Source organism: Rattus rattus, chromosome 13 (genome assembly GCF_011064425.1).
Source record: "Rattus rattus isolate New Zealand chromosome 13, Rrattus_CSIRO_v1, whole genome shotgun sequence".
Taxonomy (NCBI): domain Eukaryota; kingdom Metazoa; phylum Chordata; class Mammalia; order Rodentia; family Muridae; genus Rattus; species Rattus rattus.
Genome location: NC_046166.1, coordinates 20,369,625 through 20,396,584, shown reverse-complemented (window position 1 = coordinate 20,396,584; position 26,960 = coordinate 20,369,625). Strand labels below are relative to the sequence as shown.

Genomic DNA, 26,960 nt, shown 5'->3' with positions numbered 1-26,960 from the left:
TGTACTTCTGGAGCAACACCTCAAGTGGTACCCATATTTCTAAATGGCAGGGCTGACTTACTGAGGCTTTTCCTGTGCCCTCTCCATTCTGCAGTCTTTGTGGATTACCTCAAACACCCTGTGAGATGCAAGCCAAGTCCTCGTGAGAGAATACTGAGCAGAGAAGTGGTGTGAGTAGCTCAGGACCACACAAAGGGCGAGTGGTAAAGCTGGACTAGAGCTATGAGCTCATGCCCACCAGCAAGGGCTCTAGTTCGACCTGGGTGCAGTGCTCAGGGCCTTACACCTCTGTTTTCAATCCCTTTAGCCTGGAGCCAAATGGACTGATGGTCTCTACTAAGGACAGGTGACAGTAATGACCTGGAAGTACAAAGGACTCTTAAAGATAGAAAACCCCACTTTCTTTCTTTTATCAAATTTTCTGCTTCTAGAGACTGAGCCATAAATGCTACATGCCCTGGTGGTTTATGGAGTAGATTGAATAAGTGGATGTATAAAATACTACAGTTGGCAAGCTCCAGAAATAGATCCCAACATGCTTCAGTGTTTATGCACAGTCTCACACCTCTAGTTCCTCCCGCCCACTGCTTCACTCCTTCCTTTTATACCTCCCTTTGATGGCATGCCACTTCTGTTGACAGCATCCCCTTGGCCACCATTTTCTGATCATGTAGAAATTCCTACCGCATCAGCCTACTGCTCATCTGAAGGAAAATGATCTTAAAATGTCTAGCGTTCTTCCTTCATCAGCTGGGTTTGTACTTACACAGAGCAAGCTGATACCTACTGCCACCATCCCAACAAGGGAGCACAGCCACCTGGAAGAAAAGAGACATTGTCACACACTATCTGCAGAGAGACGGCTGCTCCCTGCCACCTTGGCCAGTGTTAAATTCAAGGAACCTGAGATGCAGGAAGAAACTGCGTCTCTACAGGACCAGGTTGAATGCCTTTCCGTCTGGGTCCTCTTCTTGAGCTCATCTCTACCCTGAACTCGCAGCTCTCCTCACAGCAGTGTTGGGAGTACAACAGTGAGGCATATGCTGGTGTCCCTTAGACCCGAAGGCTGCTGCTTCCACAGGCACTTGGCTCTCGAACTTGATTATTGGTGTTTGCCAGTCCCGGTTGCTTCTGTTTTGTAGTTTTTATTTATTATTATTAATGTGTGTGAGAGAGGGAGCAGTTATGTGAAAGGAGGCACACCACAGAGGACAGCTTTGTGTGGTCAGCTCTCTTCTTCCGCTTCCATGTAGGTTCCGGAGATTAAACTCCAGTACGTAGGCGTCCGTGGCAAGTGCCTTTATCCACTGATCCATCTCTCCAACCCAGTTCAAACTCCTCACAACACGTGTGGTCTTACAAAACACTCTCAAAAACCCTGTGAAAACCCACAATTCCTCCTCACCTCTGTCTCCTACAGCAGTGCTTTCAAATGTTTTTTTAAAGCTTTGTATTGAGCTGAAGATAAGATTAAAACCAAAGCCATTCCATCGTTGTAGTAGGGGAAGAGAGTGTAGACTCATACTTCCTGCCTCCCTACACTCGAATCCCTTTTGCATTTCTGAGGTTCCTGCCTAGAATCCCTAAGGTTTCATGGGATGAAGTTTGGCGATGGTTGCTCCAAAATACAGACTGCTTTGTTTTGTTTTGTTCTGTTTTACAGCTGTTAGCTGCTGGCTTGACATTACCTCTTTAACTGGAAAGGAAGGTCGATCTCTGTGTAACCACTGTCTCTTCCAAAGTAACTAGTTAAATGTGATCCATTCATTCTCTACCCTTGCCAACTACCCACTGGCCTCCTTCACAGCAATGTTAACCACTATGTCCTAAACTGTCCCAAGTGTAAGCGCAAGCCCAAAGGTCACTATTAAGTGACAGTTCAATCATTCTTCCAATTTCCCAGGCTACATACCGACCCATCTTGTTAGCCAACACTCCAAAGAGGTTCGTGCCAATGAGGTAGGCCACACTAGCAGGCAAGAAAGCCAGACCTGTGGAAGAACACAGAAGCTCACCTTAGGAGATGCTCAAATTAATCTAAAGCACCTTATTTCCTACAGTTCAGCAAGGTACTCCCGAGAGCCCTGGGTCTCCAAACCACTTTGTAATACATCTTAGATATCTTGGTGCAACTCACGAGCAGAGGTGTCAGGACCCCACCTCCCTGCTTTCCTCAGTAACAAGGTTTCTTCAGCCTCAATATGTTTAATGCGCTCTCATCTCCTACTTGGACTTTCAGACTTAGACACTGACATGAGTAAGATTCACTGGGTTATCAGAATATGGACTTCCTGGGAAGTCAAATTTAACTTGCTTATGATCTGTCCTCTTGTTGCTTTCCCCATGGTCCTAGGTAAGTCTTTCTGAGCCTTGGTTCCCACATGTGGACAGAGCAAAGCTGCTATTATATCTTTCCAGGGAACAGTGGAGAACAAGTTGAACAGAGATTGTGAAAGCTTTCATTAACTATTGTCCTGGCCACATGACTTTGTGACAACAAACTGATGATCTCAATCATGGATATTGGATCATACAGTTTGGGTTTAGTATATGCTTGGCCACCACGTGACCTTAGAAATTTTACTTGTTATTTTTGAGTTCTTTCTTCCTTACCCTCCCATCTCTTTCCTTCTTTCTTGTTTTCTTTCTGATGAGCTTTTACCATATACCAGGTATTCTTAAGGCTAGAAATTGAGCAGTAGATAAGAAAAACACAGAAGGGCCAGAGAGATGGCCCAGTGGTTAAGAACACCAGCTGTTCATTCATTGATTCCCAGCACCTCCATGTCTGTAACTCCAGTTTCTTGGGCACAGGTATGCATATGATGCATAAAACATATGTATAAGCAAAACACCCATGCACATGAAGTATAAAGTATTTTTGAAAGGTAAACACAGAGGCAAATACAGTGCAAGTCTGTAATCCTAGTACTAGGTAAGCTGTGGGAGCCACAAGGACAATGTGGTCTTCTCAAGCAAAGAATTAAACAAGATAGCAAAGCACTATTTTAATGGAAAATTGTAAGAAAGAAACATAAAAAATGCAAAGATTAGCATTTTCCCTAAAATTAAAACATATGCACAAATGTTTTATGTTGCTCATCAATTACTCCAATCAGGTAAGAATTCAAAGCCAAAGTGTAAGCACTCAGAATGAGGCACAGGAAGCCTCCTGGAGGTGCTCGCTTTCTTAAGCGCCCTTAGCAGAGAAGCACCCTCCTGCCTTTTTGTGTTGCAGATGTACTTTGGGTTTTGTGGCCATGTTCTTGAGAGTTTTTCTACTAGGCTGGATGGAGGAGATTGTAAATTCAAGGCCTACATACGAAGACACTATCTTAAAACAATACAAGTACAAGCAAATAAACCCAAAAAATGATTATAACTCAAATGGAACTCACATTCGAGGAGAGATAGATAATAAAACTAAATGCTAAAAATTAAGTAAAGAAAGTAATTTTGAAAACTGTGACAGAAATTTCATGTATCCAAATGTCAGAGTGACTGACTGGAAGGTACATTTGGGAAGCCGAGGAAAGGTTGAGGGGGTGGTGATTAAGCTGAGATTTTGTTTACCAGAGAGAAGGGGCTTGGGACATATGCAGCACCTAACACAAGCTGAAAGGCTTAAAGAAGGAACCACTTAGCCTGGTACAGGAGCATGTGTTGGGGCCCAATGGGAGTGAGGAGAGAGAAATAACGAGAACTAAAGCTTTTTATTTCAATCGACTGGACGGTGAAGACAGAAAAGATGAGTGGGGAGGAGAAGTCAAGGGGTCCATGAAGGGCTTGAAACAACCACGTGTAGAGGTCAGACAGAGAGATACTCAAGGGCAGAGCTCTACGGAGAGGTCATAAACACAGAGTTTTTAAGATCATGGAAATGGGGATTAAAGAGATAGTTCAGTAGTTGGGAGAGCTTACTGCTCTTGCAAAGCATCTACGGTCTGTTTCTAACAACCATGTTGAGTGGCTCACAACGGTCTAAAGCCCCACCTGCAGAGGAATCTAGCACCTGGCCTCTGCACCTGTGCTCTCATGCACATAGCCCTGCCACGAATGCAAATGGGGGCCTGGTCCCCAGCATGGTGCTGTGGGTAGAGAAGAGACCTTTAAAAGAAAGGCCTATGGTGTAGATGTAGCTCAGTTAGTAGAGTGCCTGCCTAGCATACACAAGAGGTCCTGGGTTCTATCCCCAACATCATATAACCTGGGCATGGTCACACGTACCTGTAATCCCAGCGTTCTGGAGGTAGAGGTAGAAGGATCAGAAGTTCATTCTCAACCTCAGCTACCCAGTGAGTTTGAAGCTAGCCTGAGCTACATGAGATTTTGCTAGAGGTTGGGGCAGGTCTTTGATTATTGAAGGGTTTACCCGGGGACATACTGAGGTGGCTCCCACTAGGCCCAAGAACTATTGTGAGAGTGAGTTGCTTGAGGATGGGATTGGACCCTGAATTGTATACACGGTACGACCTTCTACCAGAGTTCCTTAGAACTAGCCCTGTTTTATTTGGACCAATCACCTCCCAAACTGTGTAAGTTTATAAAGTTAGTCCACCTTAAGTATTTTGTTATAAAGATAAAATGAAATAACACAGGGAGAAGATGGTTGCCAGTCACCAAGAATATACTATATGAGCTCTCAGCCCTCATAAAAGTTTCTTTTTGTAGCAGATGGAGGCTATTGCAAAGAGCCACAAATGATCAAACACAGAGAGTAAGTGACTAAAATGCCCTTTGCCAAACAAAGTAACAAAACCCTACACTCCGAGCTCAGGGAATATTGTGAAGAGCCTAACTAAGGACCAGGAGACTGTTATAAAGTGCATTCTGGATGTGACGGGAAGCTGTACCCATGAAATCTCAATAATACGGTTACCTGAACAAGACCACTCTGGTCAGCATTCCAATGTACATGGGGCAGTGTCTCACAGGCTCTACCCTCCCTAATCCCCAGTAGTCAGAAGGAAGGAGAATCAATTTTCTTCAGGGATCACCCCTTTTTTAAAAAAAAAATTCCATACCCAAGTAGTCTGCCCTACACCTGTGAGCACGTGGACAACACTATTGGACTCAGTAGGACACACACACACACACACACACACACACACACACACACACACACACACACACAACACAAAACAATAATAAAGACAAGCCCAACAATTTAGAGGGAAGATAGGGCAATATAGGAAGAGTTGGAGAGGGAGAGGGGATGGCTATAGTAAAACTACATTGTATTTATATACTTATTAAAATTAAAAATGTTCATAGAAAACAAAAACCAATAAAACAAAACAAAACAAAAAAAAAAAAGAGAACACCCTGCATTTTACACTGGCTTAGCACAGATGAAGTGCCCTATGAACATTTGCCTTAATAATTATCATGATCTGTGATGATCAGGGCAAACCCAGGCATCTCACTCCAAGGCCAGTTACTCCCCTTACCCAAGCCCATCAGAGTGACTGGCCAGCTCTGGCCTGAGGGCCTGCTTGGAACCAACATTGTGAGTTTCTCTGGGTCTTTAGCCCTTCCCTGAATCACTTTGGACCTCGAGGAAACAATGTAACCCAATAAAAAGTTATCATTGCTCTGATCCTAAGCCCAAAGCAAACAGTCAGCCTGGGCCTGGCCTGTGGCTTGTTTGCTTTTAATATTGTGTCCTATGTAGCATTAGAGAAGCGTGTCCTCCTGTGTTTGTCTACTTTCTCTGTCCAGGATGGCAATCTATTTGAAACTGTATCTGTTCATTTGGGTTTAACTGCCTTTGAACCTCTAGAGGTAATAACTACTGAATGATTTAGCTGATACACAGAAAGAGGAAGCTGGCTGGCCTAGTTACCCATCTCCTTGACACTCTTGTAAATTGTGTGAAACTTCCTAAATGAAGCTTTCCTCAAACGTGCATTTGTTCCACAGCAGCTGACCCGAGCTTGTACTTCAGCAGTATTTTGTCTTCTAGGCTAATCAACATCCACATACGTCTCACAGCCTGTCTTCAGGGGTGGATCACACATAACCGTGACTGTCACACGTGATTATCAGTTTAGTAAATCCTATAATCCATGCTTGGCAGTAACCTCCCTGAAATAAGGCCAAAGGCCAAAACAATGCTTAAAGATACCTTCATTTTTACAAATGAAGAAGGAAAGCCGGGTGTGGTCATGCACACCTATAACCAACCCCAGCACACAAGATGTTGAGACAAAAGGATTTTGAAGTCAAGACCAGTCTAACCAATGTAGTGTGAGCTTGTCTAAATAAATATAAGAAAAGAAAAAAGTGTGGTTCTTCAACATGAGAATTAGTAAGTGACTAGGCATAAATCCAAACTGGGGTGAAACTGTTTCCAAAGCCAGTGCTGTCTACTGCCCTGGGTAGCAGAGCCCAGGATCCATTGGCCATGTGGTACTAAGTCCCTCTCAGACCACATATCTCTCTCAAGAATTTGTTGCTGTTGTTTGGTTGGTTTTTTACCTGTGCTCCTTCCTGCAATCTGGAGAAGTGTTTCTCATGGCCAGTACTTTTCCAAGGGTGACTGGTGATGGCTGTGGGATATACCCTTGTCCCCTGGAAATTCACTGAAACATCACTTGTTCCGTGGGATGTGTGGGCACATGCCTTGAAGCCTAAGGTCCTAGAACTTGGGAGACGGAAGCAAGAGGATGAGGAGTTCAGGGCTAAGCTCGTCTACATTTCCAGGCCAAGGACAGACCAGGCTACATGAAACCCAGTTTCAAAAGAAAAACAAAACAAAACTGTTTAATACAGGAGCCTGACATGGCTGCCCTCTGAGAGGCCCACCCAGCAGCTGAAAGAGTCAGATGAGGATATTTACACCCTAACCAATGGATGGAAGCTGGGGACCCCTGTGGTTGAATTAGGGGAAAGCTGGAAGAGGCTGAGAAAAAGGGAAACCTTATAGGAAGACCAGCAGTTTCAACTAACCTGGACCCCGGAGATCTCTCAGACACTGAGCCACCAACCAGGCAGCATACAGCAGCTGACATGAAGCCCCCAACACATAGACAGTACAGGACTGCCTGCTCTGGCTTCAGTGACAGAAGATGCACCTAACCCTTGAGAGACTTGAGGTCCCAGGGAGCGGAGAGGTTTGGTGGGGTGAGGGTGGGGATGGAGACATCCTCTAGATGGGGGTAGGGGATGGGGTGAGGAACTGTGGGAGGGTGGACTGGGAGGGATAATGAATGGACTATAAAAAAAATAAAGAATAATAATTAAAAAAATAAGATTAAAAAAGAAAGAAGTGTGACCCAGGCTGGCCTTGAAGTAGTAGATCTCCTGCCTCTGCTTCTTTCAGCAAATCTTACCAGCATACGCCAACGACCAGGAGTAGGGCTGTCCCTGGCTCTTTTGTCTGCTCTGGGGACCCTTTGCCTCCTACTGGGTCAGCCCACCCTGCCTTGATATCAGGGTTTGTAACTTGTTATTCAGTGCTCATTGGACACCCCCTGGGGGGGACCTGTTCTGAAGGGAAATGGGGGAGTGAATCTGGGGGGCAAGGGGAAGTATTGGGAAGGGAACTGGGAGGAGTAAAGGGAAGGGAAACTGTACTTGGAATGCATTGAACACACACAAAAAAATAAATAAATAGATTGAAGGAAGGGGGGAGGGAGGGAGGGAAGGAGTGGGGTGGATTGAACGTGTTTTTGCTAACTTGCTGCAAAGCCCCAGTATCCCAACTTCCTCCAGCATGTGGCACCATCACTGGAGAATTCTATTAGATGGTGTAGAGTTTAGAGGTGCAGGCCGTGCTGAGGAGCGTGGTATAAGATCACAGTAACCAACTGACTTGGAACTGGTAAGGGAGGCTGCTAACTGGACTGCTGAGGGAGGGCTGCTCCCGGCTATGGTGTACTCACTGGTACCAGAAGCCAGAGGGACCAGAACCTCCTCAGGAGAGATGTTATCTGCACTGAACGCTGCCTAACTCAATTAATTGTCTTGGTCAGAGGCAGTTGCAGCCGAGAAATTCAATTTGAAGTTAAGTGTACAGCTGGAGCCCTGCTCAGAATTGGTCCCTTACAATTAGATTCTGTGTTTTTTATGGTACATCGAGCTATATCCGGTTCTTATCAGCTTCCCCTCTGGCACCACAGGCCTCGCCTGCCCTGTTGTACTGACTGGATCATTTGCACGTAGCCTCTCCTGCCCGGTTGTCCTCAGGTTTCCTGGAAGAGGCCCAGGCCTTCTCTCTAAGCTCCCTCAAAGTCACACATGGAGGTTCCCGGCCTACATAGAGCAGAAGAGGCTGGGGTCCTCCATTTTGGATCTGGATGGAGGGTGAGCACCCTTTACAGAGTGTGTAAAACAGTAAGAGGGGGTGTAGTGAGACTGTGCTTGGTTCTTATCCTGCAGAGTATACAGGCACAGAGTACCTTAGGCCATCCATGCCTGCAACAGCTCTTTGAAGCAGCTTCTGACTACCTTTCAAAGCATTTCCGTGTTCATTTCAGATTGAAGTCAAGTGGTGCTCAATTGTGAAACCAAATTACTTTAAAATAGTGTGGTATACAGTCATGGGGAAACTTTCATAGGCACTCAGGCTTAGGGTTTATATCTCAGGGTTTACTAGATAAGAGAACAGGCTGGGCATGTAGCTCGGTGGTAGAACATGTGCACAGTTTGCGTGAGAACCCTGGGATTTACCCCTAAAAATAGGAAGGAAGGAAGAAAGAAAGAAAGAAAGAAAGAAAGAAAGAAAGAAAGAAAGAAAGAAGAGAGGGAGGGAGGGGGAGGGAGGGAGGGGAGGGAGGGAGGGAAGGAGGGAGGGAGGGAGGGAGGGAGCGAGGGAGGGAGCGAGGGAGGGAGGGATGGAGGGAGGGAAGGAGGAAGAGTAAACAGCCATGTGCTTAGTTGTCAGTTAAATGGAGCTATTCTCAGGGCCATCTGCCTCGCTGGCTGGAATAACGAAACAGATTTTTATCATTTTATATAAATAAGAGACTACCATTCTTTATAAGTGATGGTTAGAAAGCATAGTAGTTAGTCTTATCAACTATGGAATCTGGAATCACTTAGGAGACCCGCCTCTGAGCAATCTGTGAGAGCATTTGGACAGGGCTTTAAACACAAAGGGAAGCCCATACTAAGCATGGCCAGCACCATCCGTTGGGCTGGGCCTTTAGTCAAAATAAAAAAGGAATTTTTAAAAGAGGTTGCCACATGCAGAGGGTGCAGGCCTCTCCTGCTCTCTGCTTCGTGGTCTCTCCATAACTAAGATGTCCCAGTGCTGTAAGCCTTCCCCACCAAGACAGTCTGTTTCCTCTCAAACCACAGGTAAAAGAAGTCCATCCCTTGCTATGTTGCTTCTGTTGAGTATTTATCACAAGAATGAGAAAAGTAATGCAGAAAGATTATGTTGTTTGCAGAAATTTAGATTGCCAGTCAATGCTAGGGAAGCAAAACAAAACAAGCAAAACAAAACAAAACAGGCCTTTGGCTAGAAACACTGAATGGTTTCGCATTAGTACTAGAACTGCTACCTCTCCATTGCCCACCTTCATTCACAAGGTGATCGGGACTCAGTTCATGGGTGTGGGCATGGGGATGAGTCTATGAAGGGAGGCAGTGTCCAGCCCCTGAGAGGCTGATTACCCTGACTTAATGATTGTTATTCCTTTCAAAAAGGCCCACAGCACCTGCCTGGTGCCCAAACCCACAGTGCCCACCGGTATCCAAGCTCTGCTGGGGACCCAGCTCACTTACCTAGCTGCCACTCGGGGGAGCACATGGTCTGCATCATCCAGATGGGCAGCGTGGGCTCTAGTATGGCGACTCCCATGTTGGCCAAGCAGATGGAACCTGAGAGACCATTCTGTGAGCCAGTGTGGCTGCCTGAAGCTTGACTCCCACAGAAAGGGTGGGCATGGCCAGCTTACCTGCTGCTACCAGGATGTAAGGGTCTTTGAGAAGCGTCAAAAGCGGGGTCCCCATGGCACTCTGAGAAAATGAATAACGTGAACCTTTAATGTTTAGAGTTTACAACACTCCTGCTTTCACAGGATCTGAGCTAGGACCTTATACATCATTGGCTCTTTTGCTGCAGAGACCAGGAATCTCCAGTCTCAGGAAAGGAAGTGACCTGTGTAGTGTCTCAGCTGGGCCCGGAGCCTATTTGTGTATAAGTTTTGAGGCGATGAGAGCAGAGTACTTGTATTGGATCTAATTCCCACGACGAGCGGAAGCAAGGCCAGCATTGTCAATAGGTGTCCAGGGCCTTTCCACCGTATCTCTCTGGAAATGTCATTTGCCCCATCAGGTAGAATACTTCACCTCACGGTAAGTATGGAACAGAAGAAAACTCCTCAAATGAGTTCTTCCTTTTCTCCATTCTGAACTACACAGTGCAGCTGAGGAACCTGAACACACAGGTTAAAATGCCGTTCCTCATGATCGGGCTTGATTGCTCCTCTCTCCCGGCATCACCCTTATACCAGCTACACCTGGACATGCTGCCAGGCAACATCCTTTTGTTATCTGTCCCCAAATTAGCATCCTTCTCATCTCCGGAGTTCTCTATCTTGTTCTTCCTGCTCAGGTTCAAATTCCACCTTTCCCACAGTGTTTCCTGAGCCAAGGAGCCCAGTAGTTGGAACCAAAGAGTATTTCCTAATCTCTGGTGTGTAGTATCACATATGATATTTAATAGTCTGGATATGATAACCACATACGATGAGCAAACAACAATGGATACATATACAGGTACCAAAACCAAACTTATAATACTCTTACCATATATGTAAATCAAAGTAAAGAAATTGATATATAAACCGTAAACATACGCACAAAGAAGAATGCAAGCATCACATTTCAGGTATGTAATGGTTATTGCCGGAGCTGAAGGAAGAGCTCAGTGATGGAGTGCTTGTGTAGGCTGTAAGACCCTGTGGTTAGTCCCCATTACAGTACTGCCAGAGGCAGGGAGAGAGAGGCCCAGGGAGATGGAGGGAGAAGACTACTTCTGACATCCTAAAGTGCGTGTCATGCTGTTATTTGCTGAAGCACTATTTGGGATGCACAGACAGGAAGCAGAGTGAAACATGTTCTGTTGTGCTCCACATTCTGAAACGTGGACCACACAACTGCAAGACAGCAAGGTGGGTTATTTTTTCAGGATACATTATTAACCAAGGGAGAAAAAAAGGAGAATGTAAAGAATCATATACAGTATGATGCCTTTTATGGAAGAAACAGAGGGCAGTAAGAAAACATTCATAAGTCAATTGGGAGAAAAAATGGAAAAAAGTAAAGTGTCCATTTGCGATAGATATAGGTGAGGGAAGAAAAGGAAAAATGGCAACGGGGAGATTAATATCCTTTGACTACATCCCCCAAACACTGTACTAACACTGTGAGGTGACTGTGTCCCTGCCAATTAAAACAACAAAGTCCCAACCGCTACTGCCCTATCTCAATGTGAGAGTTAAAGGAAAACATTATGGTGAGGGAGGTTGTAAGGATGGAGCTCTGATTGGATAGGACTGACATTCTAACTAGAAGAGACAATGACACATCCCTGGGTACACCCATCCAGGAAAAAGTGACGATCAGTTTTAATTGTTACTTTGCCACAATCTTGGAGACTCTCTATGATGGATTGGTTATGGGCACATCTGTGGGAAGTGCCTCGATTTCCCTAATGGATATGAAAATATCCAGCCTGTAAGTTGGTGGCACCATTGCCTGGTTTGAGGTCCTGAATTGTAAACCAGAGAACTTAGCATGCATGCATTTATTCTCTCTGTACTTGACTGTGGGGGTGATGTGACTATCTGCTTCAACGTCCTGCCCTGACTTCACTACAATGATGGACTGTAGTCTGAGATTATAAGTCAAATAAGCCCTTTCTCCCCTAATTTTCTTGTACCACTGTATTTTATCACAGCAACAGAAATGAACTGGAACAGAAAGGGGGAGGGGCCACTGGGACATGGTGACCAATCACACATCAGGAAGAGAGGTATCACAGAAGCCAACGCTGACAACCTTGAGGGATAGGAGTTAAGTCAACAGTCTGTACTGGGGTCCAGTACACTAGAGCACTAAGCAGGAATGGAGGAATGAAATATAAAAAACAACAAACAAAAGTCAAGATCAACAAACAAACATAACTGGATTTTAAGCGCATTGTACATAATAGTCACAATAAAGGTGAAAATAAAAAATGAATGCAAGTTCTTTCTAAGCAGAGTATGAAGTCCAAAGGGATTGTAAAACTCTAAGATGCTCCCTAGTAGGTGTGTGTGTTTGCATGTGTATGTATGTGAGTGTGTGTAGGGGGGCATGGACGTACAGATTATACACCCTGTAGGATTGCACAAATATGTAAATGTACATTTTTAAATATTCTCAATATAAATGTATACAGAGGAGATAGAGATTGAGGAAACCAATTGCAAGTGCTGTGGAGTGAGCTGGAAGTGGAGGTCTTGGTGCCAACTAACCTGTGTGTGTGATCTCTACCGTGGAAGCAGTCATTGTACACATTGCAGTGCAAGGAGACGAGGCGGAGTATGACGTCTCTCAAGGCTTCATGTGTGCTAACCAAGCATCCCATCAGCTGAGCTACATCCAGCCTTCAAGGCTTTAAAAATTATTTATACATACTCTAGTTTCCTATTGTCACAAGGTGGTCTTCAGTGAGTATTCAGTGGGACTGCCAGACAAGACACTCAGTAAAGTAAAGGTAGAACCATCTAGATGAATATTCCCAAATAGTGCTGGGAGCAAACACCTTCCTGAGAGTCTGCCAGCAGGCTTTTGGTGCTTCTTTCTAAGGAGTTTAGGGTGGGTGGTTACTCCCAGACACCTTGGCAGCAAACTGAGAGAGGCATCTGTCACTGAGGGGAATTGGTACTCTTAGAGCAGCAATTCTATCACAATGCTAAATTCTTTCAGGAGCACTCTGCATCTGTAAAATGAGGCCTGAACATAGTCATCCCTGGAATTTGTAAGACAAACCACAGATGGCGTGCTAGACAGGGCTCCTGAAACAAAATGCCAAGGACTTTCATATGTGATTTTAATTACTTTTCAAATACCTTGATCGACTAAGCCTCTGAGTCAAACTTTTCCACCATACACATGTCCTCATTTTTCCTTCTGTTGTTTTTGCATTATTTCTTCATAGTGTTTTTTATTTGTTTGTTTGTTTGTTTGTTTGTTTGATATAGGTTTTTCTGTGTGTAACAGAGCCCTGGCTGTCCCAGGACTCCGCTCTTAGACCAGGCTGGCCTCGAACTCAGAGATCCACCTACCTCTGCCTGCCAAGTGCTGAGATTAAAGGCGTGAGCCACCACTGCTTGATTTTGTGGTGTTTCACTAACAAAACATAACTATTTTCATTTTGCTCACTTTACCTCCTTCATTCTTGCTCCCTAACTCGGATAATTTATTTTTACTTATACTGCACAGATATTGTCACATGACCCTGTACACACGCATGGATGGCTTTCTTCTCCATCCTAGTTTCTAAAGTTTTCCTGTATTTGTTAATTAATTTCATAACTAGTATTTAAACTGACTATCATAACCTGGTGGCTGATATACTAACAATTGCTTAACTGTTTTAATCATGGCTAGAAAGACTTTTTTTTAAATCAGCATCTCATTCCTCGGTATGATACTGCCATAAACGCCTTTGTTTGTTCAGGGAATTTCACTGTATACCTCAGACTGCCTCAAACCCATGGTCCTCCTGCCCCAGCTTCTTTAGTGCTGAATTACAGTGACCTACCACCTTCATTCTGCTATCTTTGCTGAAATAGAACCTCTAACCCCTTAAAAATGATTTTCTTAAAATCCCTCATATTAGGAATAATGGCAAGAAACTGATCTTTTCCTTTTTTTTTCTTTTAAAGATTTATTTATTATATATAAGTATACTATAGCTGTCTTCAGACACACCAGAAGAGGCCATCAGATCCCATTACAGATGGTTGTGAGTCACCATGTGGTTGCTGGGATTTGAACTCAGAACCTCTGGAAGAGCAGTCATCCAGTGCCTCTGCTGGCTTCCAGAGGCATCAGGCACACACACACACACACACACACACACACACACACACACACACACACACACACACCATACATACATGTAAGATAAAATAAATCTAAAAAATTTTATAATAGAATAAAATCTATTAAACGTTTCATAAGAATTAAAAATGTAATATCAATGTACTCTGTGTTCTTTTGAGTAAAAAAAATGCTATATTCTTCTTAGAACACTGGAAGAAAAACATCAAGTAGGATATAAAAGCTAATAAAGTAAGCATGATGGAACGAATTATAAGCCTAAGCTGTAATATGCCACGTATTACCTAGGCCAACCTTCAAAACTATTCTGCTAATAAATTAGCCCTCAACTTCCTTTTCTTGTTTGTTTGTTTTTCTTGGTTTTCAGGACCCTCACTGTCCTGAAACTCACTCTGTAGACCTGGCTGGCCTTGAACTCATATTCACCTGCCCCTGCCCCTCCCTCTGCCTCCCAGGTACATAGGATTAAAAGCATGCACCACCAGCACTCAGCCAGCCCTCAATTTTCTATTCAGACCATGTATTTAAAAAAAGAAAGAAAGAACGAAAGAAAGGAGGAGAAAGGGTATATGGAAGGTTTTGGAGGGAAGAAAGGGAAGGGAAAATGATGTATTTGTATTATAATCTCAAAATAAAAGAAATAATTTTAAACCCTGTTAAACAAACAAAACAAAACAAGTGGAAACTAGGTGTTGTGGCTCATAGCTACCGCCCTATAACTCAGGAGGCTAGGGCAGGAGGATTACTATTGACTTTAATACCAGACAGACTTAGAGTTTAGGGCCCTGACTCACAAAAATCCAGAATAAATAAGTAAACCAGGAAAAGAAGAAAACGATGCAGAGGACAAAGTGCAGGTCCAAAGGCTTGCAAACACCCAGGCTGTGTCAGTTATTCCCACTGAGGTAACTCCTGGGGGAGGAAGCACTTCCTTATCCTTTGGTCATTTCCTTTTCCACTCTTCCTGGGGCTTCACAGCGCACAGACTGCACTGACCTGCCTTGCTCTGTTCTACTCCATTCCAAAGATTCTTCCTCCCTGCCCTTCCCTCTGCTGCCAGGGGTAGGGGGTGGGCTGACACGCCCCTCTTCCTCACTCTACCTGTGACTTCTGCCTCAGTTTGCTTTGCTTTTAGGCATAGCTTCCCTCTCTGCGAAAGTGTCCATCCCTATTTTTAGCTTCTTAAGCCTTTTGATTCCCTAGTGTTCCTGGCTTCTTTTTTTCACTGGTCACCTGGTTACTGTTGTTCGGTCCACACGTGCCCCCCATTCCCGTACCCCCCACCCTCACCCTCATCCCTGACATTACAATCTGCCCTATTTTAACTCCCTCCCCTCTTTAATGAGGGGGATTGCTCTCATTTCTTATTTCAGCCTTTTAAACTATCATTAATTGCAGAATTTTAAATTTTCATCATCCAGAGACTTCTTTGTTTTCCTTCTGTTCTTTGTCCTTGCCTTAAAAAAAGAAATTTCGGAATCAGGCATTTTGGTCGTCCCTGTAGTCCTAGAGCTCAGGAAGTAAAGGAAGGAGGGACAGGGGTTCAAGGTCATCCTCTGCCACATACTGAGTTAACGGCCAGCCTGGGCTACATTGGTCAGCCTGGGCTACGTGAGACTGGGTCTCTGGCTCTGGTTTGGTCTTATTCAATTCCCCAGTCCTTGGGAAAATCATGTCTTTTGCCTTATTTTGCTGAGCATTCTTAGAGGCAAACAGTGGGATAAAAGAAAGACAGTCTCTGGATGCCTTTCTTCACTGCTTTAGTTTTGTTCTCTAAGATTTTCTTCCTAATTCAAGGAAAACTTCTTTGTAGTCTTCCCACTGATACTCAGGCCCCAGTATCATAACCCTAGTATCTTCCTTCTATCAGTTTTGTAGATCCCACCTCCTTGCTCCTCCAGCTCAGACTCACCCTTGCTTGCCCAACGGTGACCATTTCTTCTCTATTTCCATTGTTCTAGTCCCTTCTCCTTTGACTTCAGGCAATTCACCTGTCTGAGAGGACCTGGCCCAGGAATGGTGGACACATTCGTTCCTTCTCCAGCTGACACCACTGCTTCTGTCACAGGAAAAATGCTTGCACCCCAGTACCTCCCTGATCAGTGCTCACACCCTGGACAACTCTTCCCTCAGTGCTGTGCCCATCCCCCAGCTCAGAGACATCTTTGGCTTGGAGTCAGATAAGCACTAACTCTGGTATTTATTAACTATGACTGAAAGATGTTCAACTAGGGGTGCTCATGGAGCAGGTTGTCCAGAGGTCTCTGTCACCTTTTTTATCCCTTAGAAAATGGCTCTTTCTATAGCCATATCTATAAATTTCCACTTGTCCACTTCCAAGGCAGGCTTCTTTGCTACCCTAAGTGTAAACCTGCCTGGAGTCTAAATCTGGGCTCACTTTTTCTGACTTCACCTTTCTCCTGGGTTCAGCCATGCCGTTTATCCCAGAATGATGGAGTTTCATGCCCACTTACCTCAGGAGACACTTTCGAAGGCCATAGGATGCAAAGTTGGAGAGCTGAGAGAAAAAGAGAAATGGGGATATTCTGTTTATTCCCTGATTATCTGGGGTTCTACTAATGGCCACATAGCTACCACCTCGACTCTCCTCAGTTTCTTCCTTTTTTCCTAGAATGGAGCAGTCCTTGACCCATCTAAACAGGTCAAGGCAGACACCACGGCATAATATACTTCCCACCAGAACTAAGCTGTCTGGAGCTACCTACCTCCATCCAGAAGTGCCAAGAAGGCCAAGATGAGGAATGGTGAGGACTTGCCCACAAATTCATACATCACACTTCCGAAAGGTGCTCCCACTGAAAGGAAAGGCAGCACAGAGACCTGCAGTGAGACTCTTCCACATCACCTGTGCAGCCTTTACTGAAGGCCTCTAGGGGCTAAGCTCTACTGGGGCTGGGGGCAAAGACGTGGAGAAGATTCAGTCTCCGTTCTCAAGGACAAAGATCTTTCTAGTAAATGAAATTTAGCAGAGCAGGGTTGGGGAGGTAATAGGACAAGTAATTGAAATGTGGCACAATGCTCGGCAGTAAATGATCCTATGCACAAAATGCTGTGTTGTACTGGTGAAATGATTCAGAAAGGCCAAGGGACCAAACGCTTTGCCAAGTCTACTGCACCTGGGATGATGTGTAGTTGCAAGCCTGAAGGTCTAAAAGTGGATGAAGGCTGATGTGAATGGAACATGCGTATTTTGAGGTGAAATGTGTAAATGAGGCAACATTAATCAAGGGCTCAAGATGTCCAGATGTATCTACTGGGCCTTGTTGGTTATTGAGAAACATGATGCTTTTTATCAAAAACAGAAACACCACCCGTTGTAGGCTCCAAAAGATTTGTTGGGTGGTGTGTACCATGAAGAAAGGAGGGGCTATGAAAGAGAACCAGTAGGAGGCTAGCGCCATGTTCCAACCAAAAAGAAAGGGGGAAGACTGATAGTGAAGGGGCTCTAAGGGATGGAGCTCATTCTTCTGATTCTGACTGCGACGAAGGAGTCTAATATGACTCACGACCGACGGTGGGTATCAATATGGCTACTAACAAAGAACAAGGCTTTCTCCCCCTCTCTTTTCCACCATGGTGGCTGGTAGGGCAAGGGTCAGAGAAGAAAGAGACTTGGGTCTTCCCTCAACCATCTTGGAAACTCCCTGAGTGCAGAACATCATTGAAACCTGCAACGTCTAAACCCTCTGTGCCAGCACTGTGCTTGGCACAAGAGAGTGCTCAGCAAAAGGAGAGCTCAATCAGTCAATACGCAGTCTACGCCTCAAGAAAAACATAAGCACGTTGTTTGGAGCTGGTGCTTCTGAGTATAGAAAATCTGAGTCCTTACTCCTGGCCCTCGAATTACTTTCGAGAGCTCCTAAATAGTTCTTATTCTTATCTTTTCCCTGGGACAACCATTCATCCTTCACAAATTGGTATTAAGGACTAAGAGAGATTACTTCTGTAAAGTCAGCAGGGACTCTGGCAAAAGACCAGCTCTCCTGTGGAAAGCACCAGCTGTGTATGAAAGTAGGGGTGAGGGAAGCAGTGGTCATTAATGTGAGGACATTAACTCTCTAGGACAGTTTGGCCTTCGGGACATCCCCAGGCCTTCCTGCATTTTGTAGGTTCTTAAGGAGAAAGAAATGTTACCTTTCCCTAGTGATCGTTCTGAAGGAGCGAACACAGTTGGGCCAGGGAGGCATGGAAAATACTTTTCTTCCAGGACAGGAGGTACCTGCCTCTTGGAGCCATCTTTATAGAGTGTGCAATGCCCCTGAGCTCAGATCTTTGTCTAGCTGCTACTTACCCAGAAGTCCCAAAGCCAGGCCCCCCAAAGCAATTCCCATGGCTCTCCCTCTCTCATAGTTGTCAGTATAGACACTGGCCAGCATCCCAAGTCCTGAATGGAAAATAATCATTAGAGTTGGCATATGGGAGGTTGCTGATCGCTTCCCACCGCCCTTGGTCCCAACCCTGTCGTATCTTGAGTGATGGCCTTTACTGGATATTTCATGTGAGGGATTTTATAAGACTTAGCTGACAGTATATCACAAGTACTGTCTTTCACAGTTGCCTCTCCATCCTCCCCTACATACAGCTTATTACTCTGGTGCTGACATTGTTAATATTGTTAAAAATGAGAATCCTTAGAGGAAGGGTAATATAATAATACCATGCCTAGTTATTTCATGTTTCATAGGGTTTTCTCATTTCCTTACACATCTCCCTGCACAAGGAGGTCAAGGCAGAAAGGAAGGCATTGGAGTGGGCTATTGTATTCAGTATGGTGCTCAAGGAGGAACATGAAAATACTAGGCACCTGGGAGAGAGCATGGGCTGGCATTATCTGGCAAGTATACGATCATGCCACTCAGCGATGTGAGTGGCATAACACAGCAGCCTCCTGGGATTCTGTGACATTTTTGTTTATCAATACTTGGAAAACGCCAATGACTTTACTGAAATACTAATTCCTATTAAATTAAAAGCAATGCAGAGGAAGGGCCATGAAGAAGCAGTAGATAAAATCCTGCCTGGCCTTAGGCTTATTCTTACTTGAGCTGGCTGCACTTGAATAGCATCAGAAGTTAATCCAGGCCAGAAATTTATGGGCCCTGCCCACAAGTCCACAACCAGTTCGTTCCTGAATCACAAGTGCTACCTTCATAGACGACAGTCTCCTTAATCTCTTCATACAAATTTTATGTAGTACCTAAGTAGTGGTACTCTCTCTCTCTCTCTCTCTCTCTCTCTCTCTCTCTGTGTGTCTTTGTGTGTGTGTCTGTGTGTGTCTCTGTGTGTGTTGTGTGTGTGTGTGTGTGTTGTGTGTCTGTGTGTGTGTGTGTGTGTGTGTGTGTGTGTGTGTGTGTGTGTCTGTGTGTGTGTGTCTGTGTGTGTGTCTCTGTGTGTGTGTCTGTGTGTGTGTCTGTGTGTGTGTGTGTGTGTGTGTCTATGTGTGTGTGTGTGTGTGTGTGTGTGTGTGTGTGTGTGTGTGTGTGTGTGTGTGTGTGTGTGTGTGTGTGTTGCAGCATTACCTGCAACAGATGAAAACGAAGATCCAATGCCTTGGAGAGTTCGGGCCACAAATAGCAGGGCATAGGTGCCAGAGAAAGCAAACACTGGGAAAGAGAAGAGGCACAATAATCCAGGTTGGGGCGAAGAGAAACATCTTCTTTAGATGCTAGTAGGCTGCTTGGGCTCCTGTAAATAGCCCCTCACCCACTCTTCTGTAAGTAACCCTAATTCAACTTGTAGCAGGGGATCTCTTTGGGAAGACAAAGCCCATCAGAGTGAGTGAAGGTGGATAAAAGAGGGTAGTTAGGGAGGTGGGTGAAATAATCAAAATTACATAATATCATGTATGAAATTCATTACAGAACCTATTATCAGATATTGGGATAATTAGGTTAACTATCACAGTTAGCTTTGGTGATCAACCAAATAGCCCAGAGTCATCAGGAAGAGGTGACCTCAGTTGAGGAATTGCCTAGACCAGATTGGCCTGTGACCATGTCTATGAGACACTCTCTTAACTGTTAATCGATACAGGAGGACACAGCCCAACACAGCAGTGCCATTCCTAGGCAGATGGTCCAGGATAGTATAAGAAAGTTTGCTAAGCAAGCTATTAGGAGCAAGCTAAGTAAGCATCTTTTTTTCATGATCTCTGCATCAGTTTCTGCCTTTGGGTTCCTGCCTTGGCTTTTCTCAACCATGGACTACACTGTGTAAGCCAAACAAGCCCTGTTTTTCACCAAGTTGCTTTTGGTAAAAACATTTTATCACAACAACAGGTAACAAAATAAAATATTAATAAAACCAGTTTTTAAAAGAATGATTTTTAGGCCAGAAAGATAGCTCAGTGGGTAAAAGTGCTTGCTGGCAAACTTGCAGCATGAGTTCAATCCCTGGAACTACATGTGGGACAGAACCAACTCCTGAGAGTTGTCCTCTTACTTTAATGCACTCTGCATGCATATAGAGTATAAATAAATAAACAAGCAAATAAATACACAGTAATAAACATCAAGAATTCCTTTAAGAATATAAAGAAGACAGGGAGGAGGAAAAGAAGGAGGGGGGAGGAGCAGGAGGGGGAGGAGGAGGAAGAGGAGAAGGAGGAGGAGGAAGAGGAGGAGGAAGAAGAGGAGGAGGAGGAGGAGGAGGAGGAGGAGAAGGAAGCTACCAAGCTGACTCAGATTCCATTGAGGATGACATTCTGGGCATACAGCAGAGATGAGTCTCTATTACATAGACCTTAAGCGGACCTGATGAGATGAGACCCATTATTTCAGAGAATTAACATATTTAGGGGCTGGTTCAGCAGTTAAGAGCACTGGGTGCTCTTCCAGAGGTCCTGAGTTCAATTCCTAGCAACCACATGGTGGCTCAAAACCACCTGTAGTGGGATCCAACGCATTCTTCTGGTGTGTCTGAAGACAGTGACAGTGTGCTCACATGTGTAAAATAAATAAATATTTAAATAAAAAAGAAATACATGTAAGCAAAATGCCAATGTACATAAAGATAGATAAATTTAAAGGTTGTTTAAAGAATTAACATATTAAAATATAACAGTTGGGGGGTTGGGGATTTAGCTCAGTGGTAGAGCGCTTGCCTAGCAATCGCAAGGCCCTGGGTTCAGTCCTCAGCTCCGAAAAAAAAAAAATAACAGTTGGGATTTATTACATGATGCTGACCGTGCTGCTCTGCTGGACTGGTAGTAGATGTGAAAGAAGAAAAAGTACAGTGAACTCATAGTCTTGAAGGCAGACCACCTACTAGTGACTAACACAAACAAAACTGAGAGGTAAGCTAGAGAGCTCTGTCTCAAACTAAATTATAGGTTGTGGAGGTCGTGTTGGTAGATCAGACATCCCTCATCTTCCAATATCTCCAAAGGAAAAAAAAATCCTTCTCAAGATGTCTGACCAGACAAATGAATCTTCCTGACCACTCATTAGAGGTGTTTTTGGTTGTGTTTTATGAGCTTAGTTGCAGTCCAACATGACCACACCCAGCTAGTCACTGTCTCCCAAAAGCATACACTCTTAGTTCCTCTTTTTTTAGCCTATAATGCCGGTTCTCAGGCTTTCTAATATCTAGTAAGCTCAAGCCCCACTTCTATGTCCTTAAAGAAAGAAGTGGCCAATTTGGCTTGTATTACCTGAAACGTTTTTAGTTTTAGACTTGAAAGTCACATTGTACAAAACCTCAGTCATGGAAAAATCAGGACAGTTGGTCACACTATCGGAAAAAAAACAATCATTTTCTTTTTTCCTTTTTCTGAATTAATGTGGGCCATTATTTGTTACATTAACAATTCCCAGAGAAGGGTTCCAGAGAGGAGTGATGGGCACCAGCAAACTCTTCTTAGTAATTTTGCTTTTTGGAGACAGGGTCCCTTGTAGCCTAGGCTAGCCTTGGACTCACTATAGCCAAGACAATGACCTTCGCCCAAGTGCTAGGATCACAGCCTGTGCCAGCACACCCAGTTCTTGCTTACTATTTTATTCAGACCCTAAGGCTTACACAGCTTGTCCTAACACCCAAATATATTTTCTTTTGTACAGAATTAGGCTAACTTAGTAGAACAACACTAGTGACATCATAGAAACCATAATTGTTATTTAACACATAGTGAGGTAAATAGAAAAGCTTTTAACCTACTGTTTCTTGGCAGAGGAGCAGGCAAGAATTTTATGCTAAATAGCTTGGGTCACAGATACACTTCATAGTCTTATTTTGCAGGGTATGGTTATAATTCCCAAGGGCAATCACTACACCCTCCTTTACACATAGATCCTATTTTACTCTTTATATCTGTTCCAGAAATATTTTTTTTAATGAATCTGTAAGTCACATTGGATGACTGTGATCCTAATTTACTCTCTAACACAGGCTGAACTTATGGAAGACTAATGAACACTGCTAATCTGAACTTCCTAAGTTTCTTTTCTTATTAGTAGATTTTGTTCTTCTATAACTTCATACTTGTATACTCTGGTTCCCACCCACCTCCCTCTCCCATTGTCCTTCCAATTGAACCAGCCCTCCACCCCCCATAAATCCCTTGCCTTCATTAACTGGTTTTAGTTTTGTTTACTGTCACACAGAGTTTAATGAGGATCTTCTCTGTGACCCCAAGTTCAGAACTAAGCATCAGAGCCTGGTGACTTCATTTTCTTTCTTTCAGTTATAATAACACAAATGCATTTCCCAATGTCAGCCGGAATGTCTCATCTCAAGCTCTTACATCTGTAAATGCATCCTACTTCTTGCTGAACTTTGCATTGGATCAGTTCTTACTCTGGGAGAGAAGAAAAGCTGAGAAGGAGGACGTGTGATAGAAAACCAAGAAAAAAAATCAAAGGGGCGAAGCTGTGTAATTTGGAGCACAGAATCAGCAGAGGAACCAATGGTGGGTCCACAAGTGCCTTCCCTACTTTGATCCCCTAAAGTGGACATCCCCGAGGGCTTCCTCCCTGCATTACTCAGGCTAAAACATCAAGCTTATTCATCTCACTGTGGTGATTCCACCTCTGTTTTATTAGTAACGTCAAACTGATACTGGACGAGATTTGTCATTTACTTTCTAGTTTCTGTAGCAAATTTACTTTCCTAAGGTATGATCTTTAAAGCTTTAGCTGGGAAACATACAGCCTTAGGGACTTTTCCAGTTACATCCTTTTTTGTTGTCAGTCACCCTTTACATGGCATCCCAACAAAATACTTTCTCTTAAAAGATGGAGGGCTTGTAGTAAGCTTGCTCAAGAGGTTAGTTTTACACACACACACACACACACACACACACACACACACCCCCCTACCTGAACAAGTAAATGTACATATACCCAGCCCCTCATGATTTTCATTGAACTAAGAACCTGTTCTCCTATAGGAGATGAGAATGATGGCATTAGAGGAGCCCCTGTTCCAGTGGCTGAAACATTCAATGTCCCATCTGACTTGTTCTCTGGGTAACTCAATCCTGCTCTTATACTGTAGTGATGGAATAAAAGATGCTTAGTGAAGAAAAGCAAATGACTTACTTAGTGTGGAGAGAAACATGATCATAAAGCCAACAAACATGGGGATGTGATAGCCAATCCTAAAACGGAAGTAAACAAAGAAAGATAGCATTGCATTCATAAACTTGGACAGTTTTTTTTTTTTAATCTGAGTGGGAACAAAGATAGGGTTCATTTGGAAGCATAATTTTAATATGTGAGTGCATACCCATAAATAAACAAACATGAATATCTACCCACAGACAAAGCCCAAATTTTTTTTTCCCAGAAAAGGCAGCTTTCAAAACCTCAGGATCATCCTAGATGAGATTTCTAGGAAGCCAGAGCTTCCTTCACACTGTATTCAGTCTGCCCTATTCTCTCCGGCATCCCACTCAAGCTATGCTCACCAACTGCTAGTTGTTCACTGCTTCTGTTCTCAGCATTCAATATTCACATCGCTAAGAAAAAGTGGAGCCTGCAACATTTCACCTATAACTGCCATCCTTTAGGATAACAGGCTTCCATATGGCTGTCTCCCCTCAGGAACCAGAGCATTCCTTCTTTTCTCTTCTAACCACCTATATCAGTGGTTTTCAACCTATGGGTCACAACCCTTTGGAGACTGAGTGACCCTTTCACAGGGGTCACATATCAGATATTCTATGTACTAGATATTTACATTATGATTCATAACATGAACAAAATTACAGTTATGAAGTAGCAACAAACATAACTTTATGGTTGGGGGTCAGCACGACATGAGGAACTGTATTGAAGTGTCACAGCATTAGGAAGGTTGAGAACCACTGACCTATGTGAAACCTGGGCCTCTGAACTGAGCCTGAGTCTATTTTGTAGATGGGACACTTGAGTGTTTGAATAAGAATTGCCTCTACAGGCTCATATATTTGAACAATTAGTTACCATGAAGTGGCTTTGAAAGGATTAGAAGGATTAACAGGTGTAGCTTTATTGGAGGAAGTATATCACGTTGGGTGGGCTTTGAGGTTTCAAAAACCCATGCCAATGCCAGAGTCATTCTTTTTCTCTCTGCTTATTGATCAGGATGTAGTTTTCAGGCACTGCTTCAGTACTATAAGCATGCTGCCACACTTCCTGCATGATGACAATGCACTAACCTGAAACTGTAAGCCAGCCCTAAATTTAAATGCTTGGTCACGGTGTCTCTTCACAGCAATAGAGCAGTGACTAAGACAGAGGTTATAGCTACTGAGTTACCTGTTAGTAAGAGGTCCTACAAATGGGTTGACCAGAAGTTGCATCAAAGCTTTTGAAGCAAATAGAATCCCAATCCGAACGTTTTCTTCTTCTAAGAACTCTATCCCTTGCAAGCAGTTGTTTTTAGGTACCGAGCCGGCTTCAGTGACTGGAGGAGGGATGGTGCCATTTGTCCACGTTACACGGAAGGGTACATGCTCTTCTACAGTCGTGGTGGTGTTGTCAAAGAAGGAGAATATGGTAGAGAAGGCAGGAGAGGTGAGAGCTTGCTGGGAGCTTACAGAAGGACCCCTATGCAGAGAAGAGTTGCTGTCTTTGAACTCTGTCGCGTACAGGAAGGTGGGCACGATGGGCACTGAAAATCAATGAGGATATGTAAGGAGAGTCAAGGACAGAGATCCTTTTTCCGTTACTATGTGGAAAGGAATTACTCTGAGGTCCAATTCTATGCAGAAGGAAGTGACCTTATTTAAAGCCTAATGAAGATGACACCCGCCCAAATCATCCTATTTCCTAAAGGACCACATTCTACCCATGATCCAGTTAGTGTTCATGAATTTGTGTCATCCTCACTGGTTAATTTACCTTCTTATATCATGTATGGCCTGAGCATCGATACTTGATAAATCTATAATGATTTTCCACAGATGGGGAAAAATAGACTAACCAGTGCACATATTCTAAATATGCATATTCACCCACAGAATGCACACAGCTGAAGTAGAACAGCTGAAGGAGGCAGCCAAAGGTCTACCTCCTTGTGTTAGCTACCAGATGACCCAGGGTGGAGGAGGCCAATATCCAGGTAATGCAGTGTGAGAAGCTCTGACTCTGAGGCAGTTCACAGGGATGGAATTCCGGCCCCAGCACTTGCTAAGGGAAAGTTCAGACGAGTCACTTAACATCTTAGAGCCTTGTTTTCCTTTTGTAGAAGAGACAGAACCTACCAGGATGCATTGACATCAAGACTTCATAGTCTCTATGGTGGAGTGGAATGTGTGTATGCATATTTCCCTTTAGTGCAAAGATTCCATATTTGCTATGGCAGTGCCTGTGAGAGTTTTCTAAATATGACTCTAACGATAGAACCACAAGAAATGAGGATCGACTCTACTGGATTATCCACTTGTCACGAGAAGCCTCTTCTGTAAACATATATTTCATCCAGGAGGGACAACATGCTAGAACTTAGTCATACACTTCTGTATTGTCATGTAAAAGTAATGGAGTATCAGCCAGAACATGCAGAACTATGAGGCAATGACCTGCAAACAAGGCAGGGCTTGGTAAGGACTTGGATATCCTGTGTTTCCAAGGAAGGGGCTGGAAAAGCATCAGAGAGAAACAAATCTCATTGCCCCAGGTGACTATAGAGTCATCAGCGACCATAGAAGACAAACAAAATGGTGGCTTAGGTCTTCTCTCCCTGCCAGGTGCTTATGAACTTGTCTTTGTTTAGAACTCTGGAGTCGTTAGTCTCAAGTCTGACAGCCCTCAGACCCTTCTGTCTACACTTCCTGCCAACACTTAACAACCTCCATGTCTTTTCCAGATGAAAAACTTAACAAGTCTCTGCCCATCGATGGAATCAACCAGCACACATGCTGCCTGCTGTGACTCAAAGCAGATACCCCCTCAGCACAAAGAGCCCCAAACGTACCCACCACAGTGAGCAGCATGTTGTCCAGGAGCAGAGCCACGAACACCACCACTAGCACCAGCTTGCGGGACTGCCTTCCTTCCTTCAGCAACCGCTGAGGAGCACCCAGAACAACCTGGAGCATGGCAAGGGCTGCAGGAGGCTGGGCTGGGTAGGGAGTGAGATGGTGGGGGCCTCTCCTCCCAGGGCTTAGGAAGACCCCTTGACAAATGTGGTCTTCTGTCACCTTTATAGGAGAAGAAGAAGTCCGCCTGGTCCAGCGAAGCTCACTGTTCAAAAGAAAAGTGTGAAGGGTTGCAAATAGTACAAGAGTTTGAATTTTTTTGTGCCTCTTTGTTCATTTCTTACATAATCTCAATAACTCAACATTTCCCACAATGCCTTCCAGAGAAGGTTTGCTGTCCAGAGATTTAGGTCTGAAATTATACCTACCGCATTAAATAGACTCTCCAGACGAACAGCCTTCTTGTTTCTCAACT

The 26,960-nt window shown here is 44.0% G+C and overlaps 1 protein-coding gene across 2 annotated transcripts in view; it reads right to left on the bottom strand.

Annotated features, from left to right (window-relative positions):
* Slc18a1 (solute carrier family 18 member A1) overlaps window positions 1-26,960 on the bottom strand; it is a 30,454-nt gene extending 3,494 nt beyond the window's left edge. The window contains exons 1-11 of one of the 2 annotated variants that reach the window (XM_032919202.1): window positions 26,482-26,960; window positions 24,822-25,176; window positions 23,622-23,680; window positions 19,605-19,688; window positions 18,377-18,469; window positions 16,791-16,880; window positions 16,539-16,582; window positions 9,906-9,966; window positions 9,733-9,828; window positions 1,913-1,991; window positions 767-818 (exon numbers count right to left, since the gene is read on the bottom strand). In XM_032919202.1, coding sequence (XP_032775093.1) covers window positions 767-818; window positions 1,913-1,991; window positions 9,733-9,828; window positions 9,906-9,966; window positions 16,539-16,582; window positions 16,791-16,880; window positions 18,377-18,469; window positions 19,605-19,688; window positions 23,622-23,680; window positions 24,822-25,176; window positions 26,482-26,605 — 1,137 coding nt within the window. In that variant the 5' untranslated portion in view covers window positions 26,606-26,960. The remainder of the gene's footprint in view (window positions 1-766; window positions 819-1,912; window positions 1,992-9,732; window positions 9,829-9,905; window positions 9,967-16,538; window positions 16,583-16,790; window positions 16,881-18,376; window positions 18,470-19,604; window positions 19,689-23,621; window positions 23,681-24,821; window positions 25,177-26,481) is intronic. The other variant, XM_032919200.1, reaches the window with a different exon arrangement.